At 36.4% G+C, this 27,637-nt stretch overlaps 1 protein-coding gene across 4 annotated transcripts in view; it reads right to left on the reverse strand.

The window, feature by feature from the left end:
- Nucleotides 1–27,637, reverse strand: part of NEO1 (neogenin 1) — a 157,995-nt gene that overhangs the window by 59,999 nt on the left and 70,359 nt on the right. For all 4 annotated transcript variants that reach the window (XM_072951072.1, XM_072951073.1, XM_072951075.1 and 1 more), the window contains exons 6-7: nt 20,560–20,714; nt 19,046–19,166 (exon numbers count right to left, since the gene is read on the reverse strand). In XM_072951072.1, coding sequence (XP_072807173.1) covers nt 19,046–19,166; nt 20,560–20,714 — 276 coding nt within the window. The remainder of the gene's footprint in view (nt 1–19,045; nt 19,167–20,559; nt 20,715–27,637) is intronic.

A 27,637-nucleotide genomic window follows, 5' to 3' on the forward strand; every position in this document is an offset into this window, starting at 1 on the left:
CTCCCAGTCAGGCTCCTGGGCGTGGATGAAGCAATGACCAGGCTGAGAGTGTCACAACCACAAGAGCAAAAACAGCAAACAGCTGTCTTCATGATGAGTCGGGGACTAGAGTCTTACAAAACCACAGTTGGCAATTTCTCAGCTTTTCAGTAATTCTTTCTCTCCCACCTCTCGTCTTAGCTCCTACTTTAAATCTGATTTGAAAAAGAAAGAGAGACTTCGTGAAAGCATCCTGGCATGTAAGAGAGCGCCCATAAGGTAACGTCACATACCAGCGGCCCAAAGAGATGAGCTGTTTTTATGACTGCCATCGGAAAGTCGATCAAAATTGCCATAAGTGCTTGTCCTGTTCGGAAATTATCATAAAAATGTATGTACAAATGCTCAAGTCTCTCAGTATTCATCCTTAAAATTTCTCCACTGGGTCCAACTCCACACTTCTGATAGAGAAAGAAGTTTATTTTCTCCCACTGTAAATAGCTCAGACAAAGTAATCAAAAAATCTAGAGAAGCACAGAGAACAACAAGAGTCCAATAAAACAACAGCTCCTTCAGATTAAAGGCATTCAAATGAAGCATTTACACTCAATGGGGAAACAACAATTACACTAGCCCATTAATCATAGCACTTTATTAAAAATAAAAACACTAACATAATGTGAAAAGAGCTGCACATCATTGGCTCCTGAGAATAATCTGTCACACAAAGGAGCCACTGAAAAATACGTGGCAGTTACAGGGAGTTCAAGGCTGCATGCTGGTTGTTTCCGACGGTACCTCTCAACAGATGAGGCATATTTCATGGAAGCTCACAAGTGAGAAGCGTAAGAGAGAGACAGATTTCTTCCCCCTTTCCCAAACTAATACAATTCGCCACTATGTCCACATCTAAAGTATAATGATACTGAATTAAAGAAAACTAAAGTGGAGGAATAACGCCACACAATGGTGGTGGGTCTTCTCCCGTCACAATCTGATTTATAAGCATCTGCTTTCAGGAGACTCATGTGGAGAAACAGCCACAGCCCCACCACATACGCCCTCTCCCATCCTGCGGGATACCCCACATGGCAGTTAGTGTTCAAATTCTTAAGATTTTTATAGATTCTAAAGACTCAAAGTACAGGTAATAAAGAAGCTTTGGAAAATAGAGGCAGATTTTAGTTTAAAGTAAGGAATAATCTTTTAAACATAAAGTTCTATTCAACAGTAGAATGGGATGGATGTCTTGTGAGAAAGCATGCCCTGTCACTGGAGAATGTTAAGGGTTACTGTAAAAACAATCACTGCATAGACAAAAGGTGTAATTCTAAAATTCTGTGCTTTCTAAATCAGAAAAAGTGGTCTTTCTAATAAATCTCAAGGACTTTATGTTTAATATGTCACTTGTTTGAAATGGCACAAATCTCACTGTTACTATTAAACAGATACTTTATAATCAAATTGCTTTGTGAAATTGTGATGAATTTAAAGACCTGACAGATACATACTTTCCTTCTAGGTTCATTGCTACAGAAACAGTAATTTATTTGATGCCCACTCCTCATCTAGGAATCATCTTCCATATTATGATCCATATTATTTAACTTCTAGAAGCAGAAATCAAAATGTTTATTTTGCATGCAAATAAATCCCAAATATCCTGAATCTCCTTGAAATATTCATGCAAATTCAGATACCTTTATCCATGCTGGTCTAACAAAGAGCCTCTAGCTAATTCTAAAACTATTTGTCATTTCCTGAATATTCATAAATATTAATCCTAACAGCAGGTTTAAAACTGATATGCTCAAGATCCCTACTCATATTTAAATAAAATCCATACAAATATTTATAAGTCAACAACTCTGATGGAGAAATTGATTTCAAAGGATGCATTCACAAAGACAAAAATTAAACTGAATAAACACACATTATTTATTAATAATATTTACCAAAATGTTCACGTCAGGCAATGCTGGGAATCATAAAGTTAAATGATAGAAGGCACCAGGCCTTTCCCTAGTGATCTTACAGTGTAGTAGGGAAGAAATTGCACACAGCAAATGACTTTATTAATAAAGTAGGAAGCAGACAGTGCCAGAAAAATCAAATAAGTATAAAATGAGGTGAAAAATATGATTTATTTTTGCTGGAAGACTGCTGACAACATTGCAGCTGAGTGGCATTTAAAACTGGGTCTTGGCAGGGAGGGTACAGCTCAGTGATAGAGTGTATGCTTAGCATAGACAAGGCCCAGGGTTCAATTCCCAGTACCTCCTCCAAAATTAAATAAACCTAATTACCTACCCCCACCAAAACCAAAGACAACAAAAGTGGGTCTTACAAAATTTATAGGATTTGGTCCTGGCAGACGAGAACTGTATCTTATGAACAAAGCAACTTAAATGATGACGTACACAGTTGGTGAGGAACTGGACTTGGCTGAGTCTGGTGGGGTGGAAGTTACACACCCACACTGTGACTAGTGTTTAAGCGGATCTGTCTGTCTGCCTGTCAGATAGGTCAGGTTCGTATTCCAGCTCTCACACATATATTAACTGTGTGATCCTGGGCAAGTTATTTAACATGTTTAAACTTCGTTTTTCTTAAGTATATATACAAATAATAACAAAAGGAAACACTTTCTGTGTTGATGTAAGGAATATACTGAAAGCATTTAGCATGTTCCCTGGCATAGTGTTCAATTAATATTAACCTAGTATTATCAATAGCAATAATGAAATCTATTATTTTGAAAATGAACTGAAAGTAAATGAGAGTGAAATACCCTTAGCTACCTTCCTTTCCAATCAAAATCCCTTGAAATTACAGAAAAAACTACCTGAATGAGAAAAGATGCCATCCTTAAAATTAAAACGTGGAGGAACTCTTCAAAGATGGAAAGTGGTTCAGTGAAAACGACAGAATAGAGAAAATCTACAGCCAAATCCGTCAGAGGAGAAAGTAATTTCCAAATGAGCAGACGGCAGCAAGGCCAGACATGCTCCACACATTAAAGACAGGAGAAAACATACGGGTAACTCAGTAAAGAACTATCTTTGAAATACCTCAGCCGAGTATGTTCTCTCTTCCAATCACACCAAGCCAAATACTGACCTGGTTTTACCTTTCACCTGAAATATTAAAACACTTTCCCCAAAAAGAGTACCTGGGGCAAACTTTTATGAATAGATTCTACATAGGTCAACAACAGGCAGACAGGGATAAAGATAAACATGTACAGTAAGCTAAAGCACATGGAATGACCACAATAAAAGAAGATACAAAACTCAGTAAAATAATAATCAAAGGAACAGAATAAATTAACAAACAGGAGAAAACTTCAAAAGATGTTAAAGATTTGAATCCCATAAAACAAGGATAAGCCGTTATTTTAAACACTAGCATTTAAAAAGATAAAAGCAGGAGAGACGTCCAGTAACAAATGTATCATGCTAATGTAACCGTTAACAACAGGCGGGACGGTGTGGGATGCAGGGGCACTCCTTAGACCGTCGTCATAACTTTTCTATAAATCTAAAGCTATTTTAAAACAAAAAGCTTATTAAAAATACAGGCAGAAAAGCAAATTGAACTCAAAAAATTAGTGGACTGGAAAGTAATTCTGGGGATTCTGCCAATAAAAACACTTAAGGACAGTTAAGAGGCACGTAAAGGGAAAGTTTAAGACAAGATAACAGAATAAGCAACAAGAGCAATAAACAGTTAAACACATAACATCACAGAGCTTTTCTGGACCCAAACTGATGTAAGCCTGTTTTAAAGGGACCATCAGTGCTGGACAATATGAACAGAAGAGTGGAGGAAGAAAGACATCCATCACGAAACTGCAAAATCCAAAGGACAGAGATAAAAATTCCAAAGCTTACAGAAAATAGAATAGGTGACTAATACCTGAAAATGAACAAGAAAAAGATCCCGAACAGGACGCTAAAAGGCAATGAAACCTGTTAAGAGAGCAAATAATGTATTTTCAAACATGTAGTCTTGGAAGTTTACTTCTCACACGTCCTTCCTGAGAAATTTACTGTAAGGTACACTTTAGCAAAATAATTTAAAGACAACAAACCCAAGGAAGCAGAAATTGTAGCCCAAAGAATGTGTCTGCAGGGAAGGCACCACATAAGAGCAAGGAGGCAGTGAAAGCCTGATGAGGCCTTTAATTACCTGGTGAGGGGAAAGAGATCAGAGTTAACCCCAGGTGCTGCTGGGGGGCAAAAGGGCCAAACACGTATGTCAGATTTTAAGGGTAACCATTCGACAAACAGAAACAAACTAAGATGGGTGGGCAGGACTCATAAGGACATAAAGACTAAGTGTAAAGCTGTCTATAGTCAATAACCATAAAATAGAAGGACAACTAAAGTTCAAAAATAAAAGACCAGAAAATACGTCAGGCAATGCTATTCCAAAGAAAGCAGGTATAGTAAAGTCCATATTGGACAAAACCTAATTGAAGGCAACAAAAATTAGGGTAAAATGAATGTTTCGTGCTGATAAAATACCGTGTTCTCTTGATTCTAAGATGCACTTTTTCAGTGTAACATCTCTGAAATCAGGATGGTGTCTTAGATTTGATGAAACACAAGTCAGCGTAAGTCACGATTCCTAACTCATTAACAAGGTTAGTTTATGAATATACAAAGCAGTAACAGAAACACAAGAACTGAACAAATCTAACATCAGACCTTCTGTAGAAATACATTTTCTTAGAAACTGGCAGATTAAGTACACAAAAATTAGGTAAGGCTCTAAAGGATTTTACAAACACAGTTAGCAAGTTTGATCTAACAGATATTTACAAAGCATAACATCCCAAAACATAACACCCACGGATCTGTCACCAAGAATCTGACCACGTGATTGTATCACAAAAAGAATCTCAAATTCCAATGAATTGAGAAGTGCACTCATACGCTGACAGTAAGGGGATTACAGGTTTAAAATAACTGATACACACAGAAGAAGGAGGGAGCAGACTAGAAAAACCTGATAGGATTTCCCAGAAATCTGAGGCCCAAATGAAGCTGGTGCTTATGAATTCAGTACTGGTCTTCCTGGTTGTCAGGGAATAACATACTCTAAAATGGAATAATTCAAAACTATCCAAATACCTGAAATGTCCACTAGCACAGTTGCTGAACAGCTCGGAGACTGGTTAGGGGACAACGCAACGTGAACATAAACTCACAAAATAATTGGCCGAGACTACTTATTTTGACTATTCAGTTTCAAAGGACAGGAACAGATTGCACGTGAATGATCCCACAGATTTCCAAGCTCCTCCTCTGAGGAACTGAGCCCCAAAGGCAGAGCAGACAGTCTGACACCAGAGGACGGCACTCTATTGGAGAGTTTTAGTAGGTGTGTGTTCTGATAAGCAGCCCCTGCAGTTTTAAACAAATGACTTACATAAACAATTGAAGGAAGTTATAAAACAAAATGAACACAGAACACTCCTCCCGTTCTTGTGTGCAGGAGAGATGTTTCAGTTTTAAGGAAGTCATCTGACATTTTCCTGACATCAAAAGCACTCATTAAAAAAGGTGTGCCCGTCGCTAATGACGCACCTGTCACAGCAGTGAGCCCAGAAAAAAGATAGCCTTCTCTCCTTTCATCCTAAACCAAAATGCTGTCTCCTCAGTAAGATTCCAAAACGCAGAGGAAAGGAAGTTCACAATGTGCAAAGGTACTTCTGCTCTGCACCCGCTTAGACTAGTAAGCGGGAAAACTGACTTTGCTTCAGTGTGCTTAATGATTTACGCTAACTCTAAGCATAACCAGTTTTCCAAGACACAGAGTATTAGCATCTTTTAAAGATTCAGATTTAGGAGTCCAAATTTTAGTAGTTTTCACTTCCTCAAATTGTGTAAAAAGTAACAGAATTCAAGCAGTATCTATTCCGATCTTCAACAAAACTACTTGACAAGAACTACAACTACTCAAACCTGCAAAGGAATGTAAACTGAACGGGAACTTGACGGAGAAAACTGTCATCAGACATTCTTTTTGTCATTTGGGCTCCAAGTGCTCAGGTAGATACTGTGCAAGAGGACACTCAAGAGTATTTCCGGTGGTAACAAAGGCTGTTTTCTAAAACAGGCATACAGCTAAAATATTAGGACATGACAGTAGTTATGAGGCAGTAGTAGCATTTAAAATGCTAATATCTTAGGAAGACATTTCTCAAAATGCATACCAAATTATACTATACTTTTTATGTCTGGTGGTATCTCAAGCATGCATCAACTGGGAGATATTCTCAACACCAACCAATCATATCATAATCTAAAATGAAAAACATCCTGATCCAGCACTGAAACTACATGAAATCAAGGCTATAAGCAGCCAGATTGTCAATGATGCCTTTTAGACCGAAATGATATTCTGCCAACTATGACATTATTGTATAATTTAGCATCTTTTAAATATAGCTACCAATTAAAAGATATTCAGACATACTTATCTTCCTTCTGGTGTTTTAGCACTGCATAATGGACTCTTTCTTTATAACAAAATAATAGCATCAAATTCAATTTCAAGCCTGCTCTCTCATAATCTCTAAATCCATTTTCGTATCCAGAAAGGTCATTTACAAAATTTCTATTTAACCGCTGAATACCAAAAATTATAATTCAGGCACTAAGTTATTACCTGGACCTCACAAGTCCTGGTCTTGAATTGATGACTTCTGACACAGATGAAATGTTAAACATTAAACAAACAAATCATACTTTTAAGTACATTTCTACCTCTCCAGAGCTATCTGAAAACAGAGCAGTGATTAGAGCACAACAGTAACAGGGACAAACTTTCTTAACCTAAGCAGACTCAGACCACAGCCTTGGATTTATGCAGAGACTCTCTCTACTTGTATCTAGTGTAAAACTTCAATCTTTCCCTCTCCTTTACCTTACACATGAAAAAACCCCCCACAAATCTTGTCCTGTCTTCCTCTGGAGAAACATCTACCTGACATTTAATAAATATTTACCATGTCATAAGCCATTAAGGAAGGGATAAAAAGAATTTCTCTTTCCACTGTCAAAACCTCGCTGAGGGTCTTAAACATCCCCTCTGACCCGGGAGATTGCATTATTTTGCTCTCCGAACTCCTTCAACACACTTCTAACACACTAGTCCTCGTCAAGGGCTACTGTTTCTTCATGCACCTGGAAACTGTGAGGTTCTTCCAGCTACTCAAAAGATTCCAACTTTTTGATTTGGTATTAAATAGTCTGGCCTACACACATCTTCCAGGATGTGTAATCTTGTGAGTCTACTCTTCTGAACAACTGGTAAACTGAGCTGCTTTCCATTCTCCAAATGCACTTCGAACCTTACTTACACATCTGAATGTCATCCTTTTCACCATCGTGTAACGTAACCAACCTAAAATCCCGTTCATCCTTCTTCGCTAGGCTTAAATGCCACATTCTTCAAGAAGCCTTCCCTGTCTGCCCAATCCAGCAGAAACCTTTTCTTTCCACTCAGAACTACAGCACCACTCTGGCATTTAGCACAGCTTGTACTGCAATCCTTTAGATTCATAATCCAAAACCTCTACCCCAGTAACTGTTTAGAACCTTTTAAATTCAATAAATTGGTGGTAATTGGAGTGACCATAGAATATACTGTCTACGCCAGGTATCTCTGAGAGTGAAAAAATGCACCTTTGGTAGTTATGCTGGGACAACAGACATAAGCTAGGACCGTCTCAGGCACACCAGATGCACGGTCATCCTTGCAAAATGATGGACCTCATCGACCTTGTCCACAAACCACAGTAGATTGTAGATTTAAGGCTAAACTTGAAATCAAAAGAACGTAAATGATCTTTGTCTTGAAAACATTAAACTTGCTAAAGTGATACAAGTGATTTTTGAAACTGAAGACACAGTTATCAGTCCTAACTTTGATGCCACCGAGCTACGTGATACAAGGCAAGTCACTTAGAATTGAGTCTCCAGCTCAGCTGGACTAGATGTTCAGATCTCCCGGGTCCACCCCAGCTTGACTCTATGGTTTTAGCCATTTCTCCTGATGGCCTTTATAGCAGGAGCTCTTCCAGGTAACTATGGATCCTGATTCACACAGCACGTGTACTCGATAAAATACTTGTTGGTTTAACAAAATAAATTTGTTTTTAGTATCTTCATGAACTACAACTGTCTTAGTATTTATATGACATGATTCATCTTCCAGGAGAAAAATGCTGTAATAGAAGACATTGTATTTGGAGGTAAGAAGGTAAGATATTCAGAGACTGTTGCCAAATAGGGTTGACAACCTCCTTTTTCTCCTGTAGCATTCTCTTTCAGTAAATAAAAACTCAGGAAGTTTTAAACTACCCTGAACAAAGTAAGAATCATGTACAGACCTGATTGCAATATTTCAAGTTTAATTTCTAATAGTTTTTACTTGGCTTTTCAAAAATTTACAATAGTACATTGTTCTCTACTCCTCATCTTCACACATTTCCAATCCTATTCCTCAAATATAAGCAAACTTTAACAGATGGTCATGTAGATTTTTAAAACTTTCTTACACGTACAAGCATATATACATCTATATCCTTCTTTTCCAACTTTTCCCCAAATGAAATCAGACTATACTTTTCTGCCATTTGCTTAGTTAATAACATAACCTGAATATTTTCCCATACCTATCTTATTCACCTTATAGAGATCTAGGTTATTTTTAACAGCTTCCTAGTATTCCATTTTATTCGTGTCTTTAATCCCCTTATTGGCTGCACTGATGGCACACTGTTTCCAGATGTATGCTAGTCTAACACAAATAGCCTTAAATACTTGGTAACTATACTTGCAAGATAAATTATTATAAGAGGGTTATTTGATGAAAGGGTATGTGAATTCTAAATTTTTATTAAATTGCACTTCAAAAAAATGTATATTGTCATCAAGAGTGCAAAAACTCCAGTCTCCTCATACTCCTGTCTGCTGACAATAGAGCTGTTACAAAGAAAAAGGGTACACTTTTAAAAGGGTGAAAACTTTAAGTACTGACACAAAGTACTGTTTGGTAAAATCACAAAAAATGATTTCACATCTGTAAATAAAAAGTTTATACATGAATGTGTGTACATGTATATGTAGGCTTATTACAATGCTCAGGTCCCAACCTGTATATCCTAACAGAAAGGCTCTCTCTATCCTATTTAAAGTAGCTTCCAGTATACCTTCAATAATTCTTTACCAGAGCATTATTTTTATTTCCTTTAAGTAGACACAAAAGCTAAATTATTTTATTTGCTTGCTTAATGTCTGTCTCTGCTAACAGGGCAGAAGCACTACAAGGGCAGAGAAGCACGTCTGCTTGTTGGCTATTTAATCCCCACCACACGGTGCAATGCATATAGAATTTTATATCACATGCATGATTTTGTTCAACAAATATTTACTGAAAGATTAAATACAAAGACAGTGCTTGTTAACAAGGGATCTCTCTAGAAAGTGAGATTAGGGGAGGTTAAAAGGTACACTTGCTTTTATTTCAGTCAAGTATACATTCTTGTTTTTGACAATGAACATGTATTATATATTTTTTAAACTACTTTGGTGCCAAGTTTAGTTTTAGCCAGATCATTTCAAATACCTTGCCATCTGGTCACATACGTTTTTTTCTTGTTTTACAAATTTAAATGATGTAACTGAATATTAAATGCATTTTTGTTGTCCATTTAAAAAACATCCTCAAACCTTGCATCACAAAGTTAACCTTTTATCTTCACTGGACTCTGGTTTAATGCTGACAATTTCCATTCAGCAGTTTTGCCTTTGTATTTTCTTTCAAATTACCATTTCCTTAATTTATAACTTATAAATTTATAGCTTACAAAATGCTTAACATGTATTATTCTATTTTCCCCTCAAAGGTGTGCTGTGCAGAGATTACTGTTCATACTGGCAGGTAAGAAAACTGACACCTGGAGAGACCACCTCATCGGGAATGGGGTTAGGACACGAAGCCAGCACTTCAGGTTTTTAGCAGGAGGTTTGGTTCATTATACATATTATGGCAGGTAACATAAAATCACTAACTGGCAGTGCCTTACTCTTTCTGCAAACAATATACCTATTTATTTCAATACCTAGACAGAAAAAGTGTTCTGAAAGGCACTTTATATTTAATGTGTATTAACAGCTTCATTTAATCGGTTATTTGAGCGATGAGGGATCTAAGAGATCATTTAATTCCTTCACTTTATATAAAATAAAAAACTACAGAATTTCAGTACCTGATCCAATCACTCAGCAAGTTAATGGCAGGCAAGAACTAGAACTCAGGCATTGACATTAGATGCATTTTCAATACTAGAAAATTCTTAGACATGGAATTTACGATTAAGAAGTCAAATTTCATCACCGTTGTCTTGAGTTAAAACTTCCCTTAAAGTTATAATTACTGCTTCAAAGAAGCAAAATAACTGATTAGAATGTATCCTTTAATTAAAATCAGCACCAACCATCACACATTCTAGTGCTTCAGATTTAAAATATTCCACTAATGACTAACAATTTCCTGCTCTCTAGCCAACTTTAAATCATGCCAGGTCATTAGTCACTTATTCCAGAACTTTTATTATTCAGTATTTACCGCAGATACTATATGGAATTTTTTTTACCAATGTTTCTGTCAAAAAGAAAAAAAGGTGAAGCTCAACATGTATCCTTATCTACCACTGCCATGATATCCTAGAAGTCATTTAATGAGTTGGTAATGTATGAATTTCCTTTACTAAAAACAAGTTCATGTTACCTCCCTTTTCACCAGCCCATCTTTCCTTACTAGAAGTAAAAAACTGCCAATTACCAGACTTGATATGAATAAATGTACAGAGAAAAACCACATTTCTGTGCTTTTACATTTCACTCTTAACATGAGTTTTGGAACCTATTTTTAAATTCAAACTGACAGGAAGAAAGGATAATAAAAAGTTAAAAGAGACAAAAACACATTTTACCTTAATTCTTACTATTCTTAACATACTTGCAATAATTTACATTCCAATACTTTAAAAAAGTCATTCAACAATCATAAGACAAAGTGTTTTAGCATAAAACAGCACAATGTGAACTTGCAGCAAATTCAAATAATACTGTTATGTTACGTTAAATATTTTACAAGCCATGATCTCCTAAAATCAAGAGCTGCTGTTCCTGAAAATGCATAGAAGTAAAGTTAAATGTTAAAAAATGAATGTTAAGTGTTTTGATTAAGGAAGTATGTTTGACATCAAATTCAAAGAAACAGAGAATTAGAACGGCAGTTGCCAGGAGCTTATGGATGGAAGAAATGGGGAGATGTTGGTCAGAGGGCAGAAACTCCCAGTTTAAGACTTACAAGTTCTAGAGATGTAATTATACAATGTTTTATATGTCAATTATATCTCAGTAAAGCTGGGGGAGAAAAGAAGGTATGTTTGAGACATACTCATTCCCCAAACCTACTTCCCAATTTGATTAGAAATTCTGTTTCCTCGTGTTGTTACACAGAAGTTTCATATATTTCAACTATAATTATGAAATTTCATTTAATGTCCAAAGGTGACAATTAGCTTAAAAACCATACTGTCCAAGATTTACAGCCACACACTTCCACCGGGAGTCAGAAAAGGGCCCTCTACAAAAATAAGACTTGGTGTCAAAGATGCTCAAACACTTTCAAGTTATTTTTAAACAAAGTTCATGAAGACAAGGACCATCACACACCAGGTTTCTTTCCACTTTCCAGTTCACTCCATGGCGCTTCTACTGCCTGAGTGTCTCTCAGATACAGCGGTGAAGGAAGGCTCTGTGCACTTCTCGGTTCCCCTGTTCGCAGCACCTCCCTGCAGTCAGCCACCACTGGCAGCTCCCAGGAGCAAGTCTGACTTTCTTCTCCCGTCTTTTCATCTTCACCCTCCTGCACCTCTTCTGCCTTTTCCCATCTACCCCAACTTTTAAAAATTTAACAGGTTTTAAGTGAAATAGATTTCCACTAAGTAGAAGTAACTTAGAATCACAAACTATCAGGGCTAAAAGGTGTGTATTGTAGAGTCCAGTGTTTGGCAAACTTTTTCTATAAAGGGCTGGAGAGTTAATGTTTTAGGCCTTGTGGGTCTCATGGTCTCTGCCTAATGACTCACTTCTGCTAGTGAAGTACGAAAATGACAACAGACCAGACGTAGACACAGTCGCTCTGTAAACACGCGTGTGTGGCTGTGTCCAATAAAACTCCACCCACAAAACCAGGAGATTAGTTGGATATGGCCTCTGGGCCACTGTTTGCCAACCATAATCTTGTCCATTTTCCTTTGAAAACCCCTACATCAATGATTCCCAAATCACACCCTTTAAGATATTGATGGATCTACCTTTAAGAAAGCTCCATGGCCAAGCGGATTTGGGAAATACATACATTCTGCATTTGTCTTGGAGATTCACAGTGCTATGGATGTGAAGGGAAAGAGGCTCCGAGGGGGCCAGACTCCATCCTCCCTCCTGGAGGCAGCTTGAGCCTCCAGTCCCTGTCCTGCCAAATCAAGGGGTGGCAGTGAGGACTGCCAGCATCTGCCATTTATCCACTTCCTGCAACACAACACAACTCTATTGTGAAAGGAGTTACTTGTAAGTCAGCTTCCATCCATGACGGTTTTTGGCAGAAAGTCTCATAATGGTGTGTTTGCTACCTTTTCTAAATTTCAGCACTGATTGAAAGGTGGATTTACTATTAAGTTAAAAAAAGAAAAACTTTTACTGATTATAAAAGTAACATAGGGTTACTTTAGAAAACTGAGAAAAGATCACCACTCAAAGATACTCACTGGTAACATTCTGGCATGGGGATATCCAAATGTGTACATTTATTTTTTTAAAACTAAATTCAGATTATCTGGTATATGTAACTTTATATTTTACTTTACTACTTGCCGTTATCTCCTGAGATTTTCCTGACATTAGTAAAGAGTATTCAAAGACATGGTTTTTAATGACCAAATAAATTTTCATCACAAGGTTTTACTATAATTATTTTAACTACCTCTATTTTGGGACATGCAAGTCACTGCTTACTCTTTCTTTCTTTATCCCTACCCTTTTCTTTTTAAATTACTAACATTAATATTAATAGTTTTTGTCCAAACCTCTGATTCCTTCCTTAGGAAAAACTCCTAAAAGAACAAATGAGTTGGGTCAGTGATTTTTAATATATAATTGTCAAAATGGTTTTGGTAAATCATATAACCATTTACATTTCCACTAAGAGTAAAGCAAAGACAGAAACCTAATCACATCCTAACTAGTCATTATAAAGACGTGTTCATTAAAAGATAAAATCTTTATTAGGTAAAAATAGTGTTATCACTAAAGTGATTTAATTTTATGCCTTTGATTTTAAGTGAGATGGAACATCCGTCATGTTTACAAGCTCTCTTTATCTTTGCTCTATTGCAAACTGTATGCTTATGTTAGCCGCTTTATCACACCCATTGTGTGCATTCTTGTTACATTCATTCAGAACATTAAGTTTTTCTGTAATTCTTATGATGTTCTGCCCTAGCTTGTCTCCTCTTTAAAGTATTTCTTACTATACACAAAACATTAAAATTTTTATATCCTAAAATACTAAACTTTTCATCTGTATTCCCTTTTCTTTTTTAAACTTTTTTTAATTGAGTTAGTCATTTCACAATGTTGTGTCAAAGTCCAGTGCAGAGCACACTTTTTCAGTGATACATGAACATACACATACATATATTCACTGCGACATTTTTTCTCTGTGAGCTACCTTGTATACAGTTCCCTGTGCTCTACAGTACAATCTTGTTTATCTGTTCTACATAAGCCTGTCAGTATCTACAAATTTTGAACTCCCAGTCTATCCCTTCCCATGCCCCTCCCCCTTGGCAACCACAAGTTTGTATTCTATGTCTATGAGTCTGTTTCTGTTTTGTATTTATGTTGGGTTTTTTTTAGATTCCACATATGAGCGATCTCATTTGGTATTTTTCCCTTTTCTTTCTTTTGTAAGTAAAAGCAAATGGTGAGACTCTTCTACCATCTTTCAAAGTTTTTATGGGCTTAATTTAAATTTTACCTATATTTTATTTTGATATAAGGTAAATATATAATTTAATTCTTTCCAAATCACCAACTAATTGTCCATGTTTCATTCAATGTATGATTCTTTCAATCCACACTCATTTGTGATTTCACTTTTTCCATACATTCAAAAATTGTGAAGCGCTATTTCTGCTACAGAAGCTTCCTTTCCCAGCTCCTTTTAGAAAATCGCATTTTTAAAGTGATGTGATAAGACTGAGATTAAAGAGAAGACTTCAAAAAATCAGGATTGAGCAGATTCTGTTAGAAATAAGTTAAATAAATGCAACTGGTAAGAAGGAAAACCATTGAGGGAATAAATTCCATCCTTTAAGTAGATAAAGTAAGACACTGAGGTATGAGTCCACATGAAATAGTGGTGGTTTAAGGCAGAAACAAGAATGAATTTCTGACCATTAAAAATATACATATACATATAAAATGGCAAGAAAATTATCAAAGGATAATGGTGATGGTATCTGTGCAGATCTTCAAGAGTATACTCAGGGATGAACTCTGGATGACTAAGACACTCCTCTGAAGGCAGAAGTAAGACTCAATAATATACTATCCTTTACAACTCCATTTACTGAAGAGAAGGCTAAGGAGTTTTAATTTTTAATAGTATAAAAGACTGCCACACGGCAGCTGGGGACACTACTGTCTACACACAGGAAAATAAACAACTGTTAGCTGCCATAATTTGTAGCAAGAGTTTGGTTTAAAATCTTGAAATCTACTGAAACCAAAACTTACTTTCTTCCAGATCTTCTGACTTCCCTGTGATTCTAGACATTTTCGTCTATTTTTCTGTTGTAACCCAAACTTGACACATCGTAAGTTCATGTTTTACCTCTCTAATCAAACCAGCTCTGCTCTCTTCCTTTTCAAAAACTTTGGCATAAAGTTGTTTCTAACACACTGGAAATCCTCTTTAAAGTCGACAGAACTTGTAATGATCTTCCCTTTCATCTCTGGTTTGGTAATTTGTGCTTTTCTGGATCAGTCTGGTTAATGTATTCTCATGTAATTGAAATCAAAGAACCAGCTCGTGGTTTCATTTACTTCCTGTTTTCCATCTATTTCTGCTCTTTATCATTTTCCTCTTCTGAATGCTTCAGATTTAATTTGTTTTAATCTAGTCTTGAAAAGCTTCCCTCAAAACACTATTTTCCACATTCTATAAATTTTGATTAGTTATATTTTCATTTTCATTCAGTTCAAACTATCTTCTGATTTCCTGTGTGAGCTGTTCTTTGACATATGGAGTATTTAGAAGGGTGCTTTGTTTTCAAATATTTGAGAATTTTCCAGGTTATCTGTTATTGATTTCTAGTTTAATGCCACTGAGGTTAAAGAATATACTCTGGATGATTTAAATCCAGTTAAACGTACTGAGACATTCTACAGCCCTGAACCACTTACAATTAATGCATTTATATTTAATGTAATTATTGATAGGACATTTAAATTTCCCATCTTGTTAGTTGTTTTTTTGATCTGTCACATTTATTCTTTGTTCCTTTTTCTCCTCTTCTCCTTTAGACTAATTTTAAGGTTCCACTATATTTCCACTTTTCACTTACTAGTCATATCTCTTCCATTTTTAGTGATTTCCTGAGGTTTACAATATGCACTTTAACTGATCAGTCTACTCCAAGTAATACTGTATGAACTGATCTGCAACATAAGCACGTTCTACTTACTTACTACTGTACTTCACTGTTTCTGTTATACATTTTAATTTTCTGTCATACATTTTAATTTTATATGTTAAGAAGTATCTTTAATTTAGAACAGAGATCAGGAAACGAGGACCTGCCACCTGTTTTTGTAAATGAAGTTTTACGGGAGCAGTTGACGCTGTCTGATTTACATGGTCGGTTCATGCCACACGGGCAGAGCTGAGTGGCTGCAGAGGAGACTGGCCTACAAAACCTACAACACTTACTATCTAATTCAGCCTTTTCCTGAAAAAGTTCCCAGGCCCCTGTTAAGACAATCATCTCCTAAAGAAAGAACTTTAACTTTTTGTTTTTAAACCGCTCTCACCTGCCTTGCTTTTCTGTGAAGACTCTCCAGGTGTCTGTCACGACTACTTCCGCCTGCAGAGGTCCTGGCACGGTTTCTTGTCGCCCAGTTGCTGACGATGAATCTCCCCAGCTTTTGTTCTGAAAAGGTCTTAATTTCACTTTCACTTTTGCTGGGCATATAATTTGTGTTGACTTTTCCTTTCAGTGACTTAGAAGTGCTGCTCTGCTGTCTTCTGGCTGGACCATTTCTGGCAAGAAGTCTACTAATTTTTATCTTGGTTACCCTGCATATGTCTTTTCAAAAATTTCCAGTTGCCTTCAAGGTCTTCTCATTATGTTTGGTTTTCAGTAGTTTCTGACTGTGATGGCAACAGGAGCATTTTCTTTTTACTACTATTATTATTTTTATTTCTATTATTATCACTGTTGGTGGTGGTGGTGGTGGTGGTTCTAGCCTACAAAGGGCTGAATCAGCTTCTTCTTGGACCTGTGGTATCATTTTGTCCATTTAAAATTTTTGACCATTATCTATTCAAATATTTGCTTTGTTCCATTCTTACTCTCTTTTCCTCCAGTTTACTTACATTACCCGTCTGATACTGTCCCATCTTAGATGCTCTGTGTCGTCCCTCTGCTTTTTGTTTCAGTTTAAATAATTTATATTAAACTACCTTCAAGTTGATTATTTCGTCAGCTGTGCTGAGTCTACTGATCATTCTGGAAACATGTTTCACCTCTAATAATACGTTTTTTATGTTTAATAGTTTCTTTCCTCTGGCTATGGAACACTTCCACTCTTTGTACAAATACAAGAGTCTTCAACCTCTTTATGGTTTTCATCTTTCTACCAAAATTCTTCATCTGTTCACTCAAGTTATCTACCTTTTCCACTAAATCCTCTAACATACTAATAATTAGTTTTGAAGTCCTTGTCTCATAGTTACAGCATCTGGGCCTCCCAAATTTGCTTTTCTGATTATCTCTCAACAGTGCGTCAGTATTCTCTTGCTTTTTCTGTTTATGTCCAATAATTTTTGACTGAATGCTGAGCACAGTATACGGAACAGCAGAAACCGAGATAATTATTATTTACACTTGGAAACCGGCATGTCTATTCTGTCAAGACTCTAGTGTGGAGGCGTTTAGTCAATTCAGGCAGGAACTAGGCTTGGTGTGGGTTTTACTGTTACCATTCCCATTAGCACACTACAGGCTTCCAGTTCCACTGGAGGCTACTCCTGTCTGTGCTTACGGTGAGAGACGAGGAGCCAGGGGCGTTCTCAGTTTTCCCTTTTCCTTCTTAGTTTTCGACCATTCCTGTTTACCTCCCCACAGAGGGCTCTCGCTCCATGTTCCTGACCATGCCCCCTTCGGTAGCTCTCTGATGGGCTCATAGAATCATGGTTTTGCGGGTCATCCAGCTTTTTACTGCAGGTGAGGGTAGGACGCTCCGTACACACTCTTTACAGCCTGAGAAGAGGCTCCCTTCCACCCTGATTCAGCTTCCTTTTCTATTTTTGTAAAGCATCACCATTCTTCAGTCACCCAGACAAAACCTTTGAAGTATCTCTGACTCCTCTACAACAATGTTTTATATCCAATCAGTTGATAAAGTCTGAATTAGATAAATCACGACTTCTCTTTACTAGGATCCTTCCTATTTCTCTAGTAGAAGTACTTATTATTTCACAATGGTTTCTTGTAACGATGTTCCTTCAATCACCCTGTCTTCTAATGAAACCTAACTTTATCATCAGACTGCCTTACTACAGCATTGCTTTCATTGTTTATAATCAAGGCCATGATCAACCTGCTTCTATTCTGCCTTTTCAGGCCACCTTCCTACAAGAAGAGATACTCTATTTTATTTCCATGCTGACCCAGGTCCCCTTTTTAACACCTGGAAATCTTATCATTGGAGGTCTATTACAAAGGAACACTTCCCGTGAAAAAACTTCCCTGTTCACACAGAATCTCTCTCTTCTGAATTGAATGCTGCTTTATCTATACTATAAAAATAACACTTATTAGGGACTGGTATTAAAGTTGTACACATTTCCTACATGTCTTACAATACTAAAAACCTCAGAAAGGCAGAGATCAGATCTCATGAACTGTTACAGTCTCTCTTTTAGTTTTCCCATATAAATATTTATCTTGCAAATTAAAATAGAAAAATTAATAAGACATTTACTCTCCTTCCTAGAATCTATGCATCCTTAATACATCCCTGACAAGGTCACTAAAAAATTTCACCAGCCCACAAAATGTTGCCTGTTTTTAAAACCTTGTCTCAAAAAGGGAAAAACACACACACTATCACAATAGTTATGACGCCAACCAAGCGATTTCAGAGGAAAGCCCAGTCAGGATTAGTTCGGGCGTCTAACGCAGCCAGCATTTACACTGCGAGAGTTACACTTCTAATAGTAATCACAAACACAAGTATACTGAAGTCCTTTTATTTAGTTCCATGGAAATAATCCTAAGAGCGCCATGACATTTACTAAGGAAAATCACTGCTGCTAATAAAGACATCAGCCCACCTAGCCCACTCTTTCTGTGAGTGCCTAAGTCGGTGGTCACACGTAAGCATTTTGCCAAAACGGAAAAGTGGCACGCTTCTACTGAATTATTTTCAACAAACAGGGAACCATAATCATAGACAAACATAGGAAGAAAAGGAGAAATTCTACTATTTTATGCCTTCTTATAATGACCAAGGTCATTTTAAGCAATAAAAATGATTCAGGTGGCATTTTTTTCTCTTAGTTATACCATATAGTGGCCTTTACAAACAGGTTACTATTCACTAGCTACCCTGGAGTGACAGGCCCTGCGACAGGCGCTGGGCTCCTCGAACGCAGCCAGCCCCTTCCACCTCGCTGTTCCAGCCCCTCTTACCATGCTCGAGGATGATCAGTTGGGCTCCCGCCTGTGCATTTCCCACATCATTCTCAGCAATGCACTGGTAGAACCCTTCATCTGATTTCACCAGACCCAAAACTTGAAGATTATGTTCCTTCTGAGGAGGAAAAACATAAACAAAATTTTATGATTCAACTGATGAACAGTTCAAAATCTCAAGGATATGCACTTTCTGGAGAGGAAAAACAAGTAAAATTGTATGATCCAGTTACTGAATATTAACTACCTATGTATCTACTAACTTAAATTTTTTGAAAAGGCACTGACTTAACTGACTAGAAAAGAAAACACTATCATTAGTAATTAAGAACTCAATCCTTACATGAAGTCATAGCCACGATGTTTGTAAACTTGTATACATCTTTGCCTGAAAAAAGTATCTGGCATGCAGTACCAGGTGACCATAGTGGGAAGTCTGAATTTGTGAATTCAAGGCATCTTCTTAAGATTATCTTTAATATCAGTAGTTCTAACACATTAGACTATAATAAGTTAAACAAGACGACATATATACAAGCTGCCCTTAAACTATAAAGTGCTACGTAAATGTCAACTACTATTACTGCTCTTGATGTAACCCAAAATGGGCTTAGGAGTTTATAATATGGTATGAAAATAATGCAAAATGGTAAGTTAATCATAACACGGTGCTTTTTAATTAGGGTTAAATACTTGTGAATTACTTTTTGTAATATATGAGATTATGCATTTCAAAAACAGTAAATATATTCCTACGAAGAACGAATTACTTCCATGAGAAATTCATAATGAAACATTAAGTCTTTAACAACCATAATTACTTCTGATTATGTCTATAAATGTCATGTATGCATCTTAAGATATCTCATTCATCTTTATCACTAAAATCTAGATAGTTCTGTTAGTAGGATGTTAGATAATGCTAATAATAACAGTAGATAATATTTACTAAGCATTTACTATATATATATATGAAGCAAAAAGCAATAAATGGCTGAATATTCTTAAATAGATTGAAGGCTAATTGTTTACTTTTGCTTTACTTTTTAAAAGAACCTTTGTATCTACTGTCAAAACTGTCCAACACTGGGTCATACTTAATTTGAAGGGCCTGAGCATCAGTATATGAAGGACAGAATTCTGCTCCTTGAACAGAGAGCTATGAAGACAACTGGTGCACGTGGGTACACGCACAGGACACTCACCACCCAGAAAGTCATGGCAGCTGTGTTTAAGGCTGCTAGCATGCTTCGGTAGGAGCAGTAGACTGTGGGCCAGGAGATATGGACTAGGCTGAGTTCAACCACTCATCTGCTATGTGATCATTCAGAGCTACCAAAATATTTCTGGGCTCAGCTTTCTCAGCAGCCAATGAAGAGATTATATTCTAAGTGAATTTTTCTATCTTCTCTTACATACAGCAGTTTATGTACTACAGATAACAGGTTTCTTGGTGATTACATTTAAAGATTTAAAGGTTTCAGAGATAAGCTTCTTTGAAAAATACTTACTACAATCTTAAAGTAATCACTTGGGATAACCATATCCCCATTCTTGACCCACTTCACAGTTGGAGTTGGCTTCCCAGTCACTTCACACTCAAACACAATATCCATAGATTCATGAGCATATATATTAGAAGGCCGCTTTAGGAATTCAGGTTGGGCTTTAAAATAGAAAGGAAATTAAGATATTAACAAAAACAGGTAACTGTAAGTAGTGTTTTAAAACCATTCACAGAATGTTTAATTATTTGAAGCTCTCATACATTTTTACAAAAACGTGTAACAAGTATATATGTTTTAATATATGTTAAGAACACAGTATCTTTAAAAATTGATATTCTGGTATAATTAACTGGAAGAGTAATTATAAAGATGATTTCTGAGTTTCTCTGTTGACAAATATTTACTAAGTTGACTGTACTGAAGAAATTAAAAATAGGAACATTCTAAGCGACCTAAAAATGAATTTTGGAAGAGTCATAATTAAAATTCAAAGAGTTGAGAAGACTGACTTTATCTTTCTTTTCACTCAGCTTGATGAGTAACCAAAAAAAAAAAAAAGAAATAGTAGTACAAATGTCACATGAGAGGCCTCAAATAGCTCACTTGCTGAAACACACACACATCCCCATTAGTAACACCCCTCATTACACGAACTGGTTTTAAGGGTGGGAGGTGGAGTGACAGAATCTTTGGGGCAAAGAGCCTGAATATTCCAGTGTCTCCCTTTCCCCTTAACCCAAAGCTGTAAATCACTGACTTACAAATAACAGATGATTTACTTTAATTGGACAAACAAGGTGCACTCGTTAATTAATGTTTCTTTTAATCTACAGGTAATCTTTTGCCTTTGTTTGCAATGTGTTTGCTGAAGAAGTCGTTTGTCCCATACAGAGTTTCCTGTACTCCGTCTTTTGCTGACTGCATTGCCATAGGAGTAACTTAACATGTTCATCCTCCCTACGGGCAATTGAATGTAGAAGCTTGACTGGAGTCAGGCTCCCTGTCCCCACGCCCCCCAACACCACTTCATAGGCAGCGCCTTGTCCTTCCAGCAGGAGGGTTCATAATGTGTGGCTGTGTCTCTTTTCTTGATGTTAACAGTCTTTGATAATCACTGCCTGTGCAAAACGAGTTGCAAAAAAGTAATATTCTCATTCTCTCGTTCCTTCTATAAAGAGAAACATCCCCTCATCAATTAGCTGGTTGTCTCCAAGCACAGTTCTTATAGAAAGAGCATGATAATGTTTGATTCTTTCCTTCAGCTTACCAGTTTTCAAGACAATGATCTGGTTCTCTAATGTCATCTCTCAAATGTGATCACCGAAGGCTTTTTTTAAAACTGAAGTACAGTCAATTTACAATGTTGCATTAACTTCTGGTGTACAGCACAGTGATTTGTTTATACATATATATATTCCTTTTCATATTTTTTCATTATAGGTCATTACAAGGTATTGAATATAGTTCCCTGTGCTGTACAGTAGGACCTTGTTGTTTATCTTGAAGTATCCTTATGAGTTCATGGATTAAAATATATTTGGCTTGTTTCAATCCATGGAAGTTATTCTTTTCCTTCTCAAACTGACCCATCTTTGATCAACAGAAGCCCGAGTTCACTGGAAATTCCTGAGTCCTTTCTGACATGACCCGAGTGGTCTTTAGCATCTTCTGGTCACTGTTTTTAGCCTCTATTTGTGACAAAGCTAGGAATTATGTACTTTTTAACATAAAATTCATCATGATTTCATCCTGGTATTTCCAATTAAATTTGGGACTGTAAGTTTTAACAGAATCGTATTCATTTCACATCTGTATCTCCTTTCTCACATGCCAAAAATCTCTGTTCTCAATGACAACAACTTATTAACTTACATGTTTTTTCTTGCACTCAGTAGTCTCAGAATAACAATATCAACATTTCCACCAAGAGAAAACAGTTGAAGATTTTTGGAATTCTTTTTTTCCTTGAGTAAACTTCACTAGTATATATAGTCCCATTACTATTTTAAATTTATTTGGAATAGTAACTTTCACGTGGAGTTTTAACTTTCTATTTGGCTACACTACCAAGTAGTTGTACATGCTTAGGGTCACTTGTTTCATCTTACTTTTCCCTTTTCAGGAATTTTAAATCTACAAAAAGAAAGGTATATTCCAGTAAGACTTGCTTCTAACCCTGTTCTCTCTACCCTCATTCCTCCCTTCCCCTGTAGAGAGCCATTTAAAAAATGTTATGATTTATCCTTTCATTTTTAAAATTATAAGCAGATGTATATACAATTTGTACCCATCCCTTGTCTTAAAATGGTAACATACTAAATTTTTTCTACCTTCAAAACATTTAATCTTAACCACCATGGTACCATGTTTCTGATGAAATGACACTCCTTGAGCCTCAAGGACTGAGGCTTCCCCTAAGGCAGGGTGCATAATTCTGGAAAACACAGCAAAATCCTCTTCAAAAGAAAATCCAATTAATGTAATTTTAGCATGCATATTTAGTAAACAGACTTTCAAAGCCTATTAGAAAAAAAAATCATCGCAATGTTCATCATTTAGTTTTCCCTTTCATGAATTATAAAATAATGCCTCTACAATGTTCCCTGGATTTTAACATCTCTGTAGATGGTATTCACATCAATTAAACACAATGAAAGAGCAGATGTTTGTGGTTGGGAAGTTAAAATGATAACCAGAGAGCAAATGAGTCAATTACCATAGGAAAATAAGCACCATAATGGAAGATTATGCATTTTGTTACCAAAGAGATAATTAAGCTTCAAGCTCTCTTTGACAGCTCCCTATCCCTTCTAATGCTACCATCATTTCCAGAATAATTTTAATTGCTAAATGCACAAGGAGAACTTAATACTAAAACATATTATACTTGCAAAATTCTCTTACTGGAAACATCACTTAATTCCATCACTGTTACGTAACGCTGGAAACTGCCTCTCAATTCAAACAGGAAACAATGTAGTGCCAACACCAATGCTTCAAGGTTACTTTATTATGCTGTTATTTAGGAGATTGTAAGATTGTAACGGTTTTCGTTTACATTAGCTCTGAACTGTTGGAGTTCTATTGTTTGATTTTAAAGGCTTAAGTATTTAAAATTCTTAAATAGCACTTTAAGTAGAGAAATAAAGTCATTTTGTCCATTTTATGTTGCACTGCACAGTTGGTTCTTCTTAAGTTTCTTTTCAATAATTCACAAAATTACATGTAAGTCCTTAAAAAAAAAAAACCCAACAAATAAAACCCAAGCATTTTTAACAGCCTGAAATCACTTCAGGGATGTTATGTGACAGTCCAGTCACAAGCCTGCTGTAAGTAATGATTCAACTAACAAAGCACCAGAACCCTCCCGCACTTCTTGGAAAAGCTTCTTATTCCAAAGAAAGTGAATGGGTTTTCCTTCATCTCCAGGAGAGACAGACGGAGTGATAAAACTATGAAGCAACATTATGACAGAGGTACCACATGACCTCGAAATTCCATGTCTACCCTTCCACGCCTGCACCTCCAGGTCCGCTGCACTGCACCGCCTCAACGTTACCTCTCGGTTTAGCCAACAGGTACTCATCCTTCAGATTTTAAAAAACAATTCCTTACAGAAGCTTTTCCTGATCCACAGGCCCCCTTTTCTCTTCTGCATTCCTAGGCCATCACCGCCCTATTTACCACTGAAACCCCAGTGGTCTAAACCTTAACACGTGTTCAAAGTGCATTTGTTGAAATAAATGGTTAGCTGAATTCTAAAAATACCATTAGTCGGCACTATCAGAAAATTAGATATTGCGAATATTTTCAAGGATTCTCAAGTTTCTCAAGGATTTAATGTTTTATACCACTGTTTCTCCAATAGGAGTCATAAATTTATTCTTTGCTGTCTATGAATTTTCTGCATAAGTTTTAAGCTTGGCTTTTAAACACTCAGGATAACGTAAAATCTTAAGCATATAATTCCAGCACTCACATGTGTGTTTATGTTTACAAGTTTGCTACTCTACTGTGGAATTTAATATTTGTGCAATGTTTCTCAAACTTGGGGTTTAGGGTCCTTAAAGCTCTTAAATTTCACAAACTGCTCTACACGTAATTTTTTTTTTGGGTGAAGAACTCATAAAGATCTTTACTAAACATAAGCTACCCTTCCTTAACAAGACTGAACATACTTGAGTCTTTGAATGCTATCCTAATACTATCATGATGAACGTTAACTGTGTACCACGTTTACGTAGAGAAGGCACGGAGGCCCCACGGTGGATTACTCTCACTTGGCATTGTAAGTACGTTGGAAATGCTCCCTAAATATAGTTGAACTCAATCTATAATTTTCAGCTATAATGCTGAAAGCCGCATACAAACGACTTAGGACAATGTTTCTCCAAGTGAGATTCACAGACTACTTGCAGAGGCACGCAAAGACACAGAGAGATGTTGAGTGTTGGGCCTCACTACATATGCCTGAGAATTCCAAAAGATAAGGCCACAAAAATCATCATTTTAACAAGATCTCCCGGATTATTCTATCACGCTAAAGCGTGAGGACCCTACATTAGTCACTAAAGGAGACTGCTGTATATATGATCCCCTTTTTATATACACAGAGAGCCCCCCAATTCTTGTACCTTCCAGGACCACAGAGTTCATTCCTTTGCTCAATCATTAAACAAGTATTTAATGAGCAACTACTAAGCTACAAAGACATTTTACTGGATGCTGTGAGATAGGTAATAAGGACATGCACTTAAAAAACTGTAAGACAGAACAGTATGACGTTTTAAGAGAAGAAGATAAAGTGTTACACGGATGTGAATTCAAAAGGGAGAGACATAACTAACTAGTGATGCAGAGAAAGAAATACAGAACACTGGACATCGGTCCAGTGTTATCTCACAGGAGGGTAACTGGGAAGCTGTCAAACAAAAGGAGTGACTTGTTACCACACACTTTTTCCTTTAATTTAAAAAACTGTGGTAGAACAAATGTAGGACAAAATGGACTATCCCAACCACTTCTAAGTGCACAGTTCAGTGGTATTAGTACATTTATATTTTGGAGCAACTACCATCACAATCCACCTCCAGAACTCTTTCCATCTTGTAAAACTGAGTATGAGTGTACAATTATCCCCACAGATCCTTCTTTCAGTTCTCTAGAACTGCTGGAGCACATGGTAATTTCTATTTTTACGTTACTGAGGAACCACCGTACTGGTTTCTACAGTGGCTACAGATTCCCACCAACATTACACAAGGGCTCCATTGTCTCCACATCCTCAGGAACACTTGTTATTTCCTGGTTTTTTGATGGCAGACCCCCTAGTGGGTGTGAGGTGGTACTGCACTGTACCACATATGCTTTTGAACCATTTGAGTTTTCACCGTGTTCATAGATCACCTATTTAAAAAATTTGTATTGACGACTAGATGATGTGGATTTATCTGCTCCTTACTCCTCCCTCGTATTCTTTCAGTTCGTTCTGTTATCTTTTGCTTTCTTTTCTCCATTTTTCTATCATTTTCAAAGTTTAAAAACTGAGTATTCAGTAAAAAGGTGTAAAAATACAGGAAACAAAATCCTCACCTTTACCAAGTTCATACAATATCACTATACTCCCCAGAGATAAACACTATTGTTTTTCATGTGCGAGCCTTGCAAACTTTTTCCTATGTATTTCAAACACATTATACATATTTTAAAAATACAAAATGGATCAGCCAATAAACACTCTTCTGTACCTTGTGCTTCTCTTTTACTAATTTTACGTATCAGTATATATTGGCCACCTCTTTTGTGACAGCAGCAGGTTGGTCCATAGTCTGGAGCAAAAAGACCAAATTAACTTTCTATTCTTATAGAAAATGACTTAAAAGAATAATTGTCATAGGAGGAGACAAATAAAATGCAGCCAAAACAAATACTACATAAATGTATGAGACAGTCAAAAATAAATGTTATTTTTTTCTGGATTTTTGTATTGTTTGTAGTGTTTATCAGCTTTTAAAAAACTAATTTGTTGTGTTTTTTTCCCTCATTGTAAATAACTGCTCTATTCATTTTCATACACGGATTCCAAAATAATTCTCACTCTAGGACCCACAAAAGCTGGATCTGCTGCTGATGAGAATAATCTCTGACTGCCTGTTACATCTAATGCTACATTTGCACACATTTTTGTTTGACTAGGCATAGAACAGCTCTTCTAGAAGGATCTAAAGAAATTAATGGTAGTGCCTGCTTCTGTGAAGGGAGGCTCAGACACGGTAATATTTCATTATATATCCTTTTTAAAAATCTCCTGCATATATTACCTATTAAAAATGTTTAACTGAAAGTAATAAAAGTGGAGAGGCATACATACACCTGGTAGGTGGGGCAGATGTAGTTTTGTAAAAGGGTTAATTATAATTCTTTTGATGTTAATCTATGAATTCAGTGAAATGCCATTTGATATCCCCAGACAAATTCTAAGAAAATCTGACAAGCTGATTCCACAGCTTGTTCTTAATTCTAGCTATTAAAAAACGTGAGAATCTATATATAAAACAGAAACAGACTCACAGACACAGAAAACAATCCTTCGGTTACCAAAGGGGAAAGGGAGTGGGGGAGGGATAAAGCAGGAGTATGGGATTAACAGATACAAACTCCTATACATAAAACAGGTAAGCAACAAGGATCTACTGTAGAGCACAGAGAACTATATTCAACATCATCTAATAACCTACAGTGGAAAATAATCTGAAAAAATATGTTTAACTGAGTCACTTTGTTGTACATCTGAAATTAACAGAATACTATAAACCAACTATATTTCATTGAAAAATTCTAAAAATGTGAAAAATCTTTTTGAAAAGAACGAAGGGCTCTTAACAAAATATCAAAACTACAACTCAGACAGTACAGTACTGATACAGAACAGACACACTGATCAACAAAATAGAGTCTAGAAATAAGAACCATGTAATTTTGGAAAGTAGGATTATATAGGGGTGATATTTTAAATCACTGGGGGGCAAGAATAGTATTGGGGCAACAATCCATTTGGGAAAATATATAGTTTGATCTCTAC

Source organism: Vicugna pacos, chromosome 27, assembly GCF_048564905.1.
Source record: "Vicugna pacos chromosome 27, VicPac4, whole genome shotgun sequence".
Classification (NCBI taxonomy): domain Eukaryota; kingdom Metazoa; phylum Chordata; class Mammalia; order Artiodactyla; family Camelidae; genus Vicugna; species Vicugna pacos.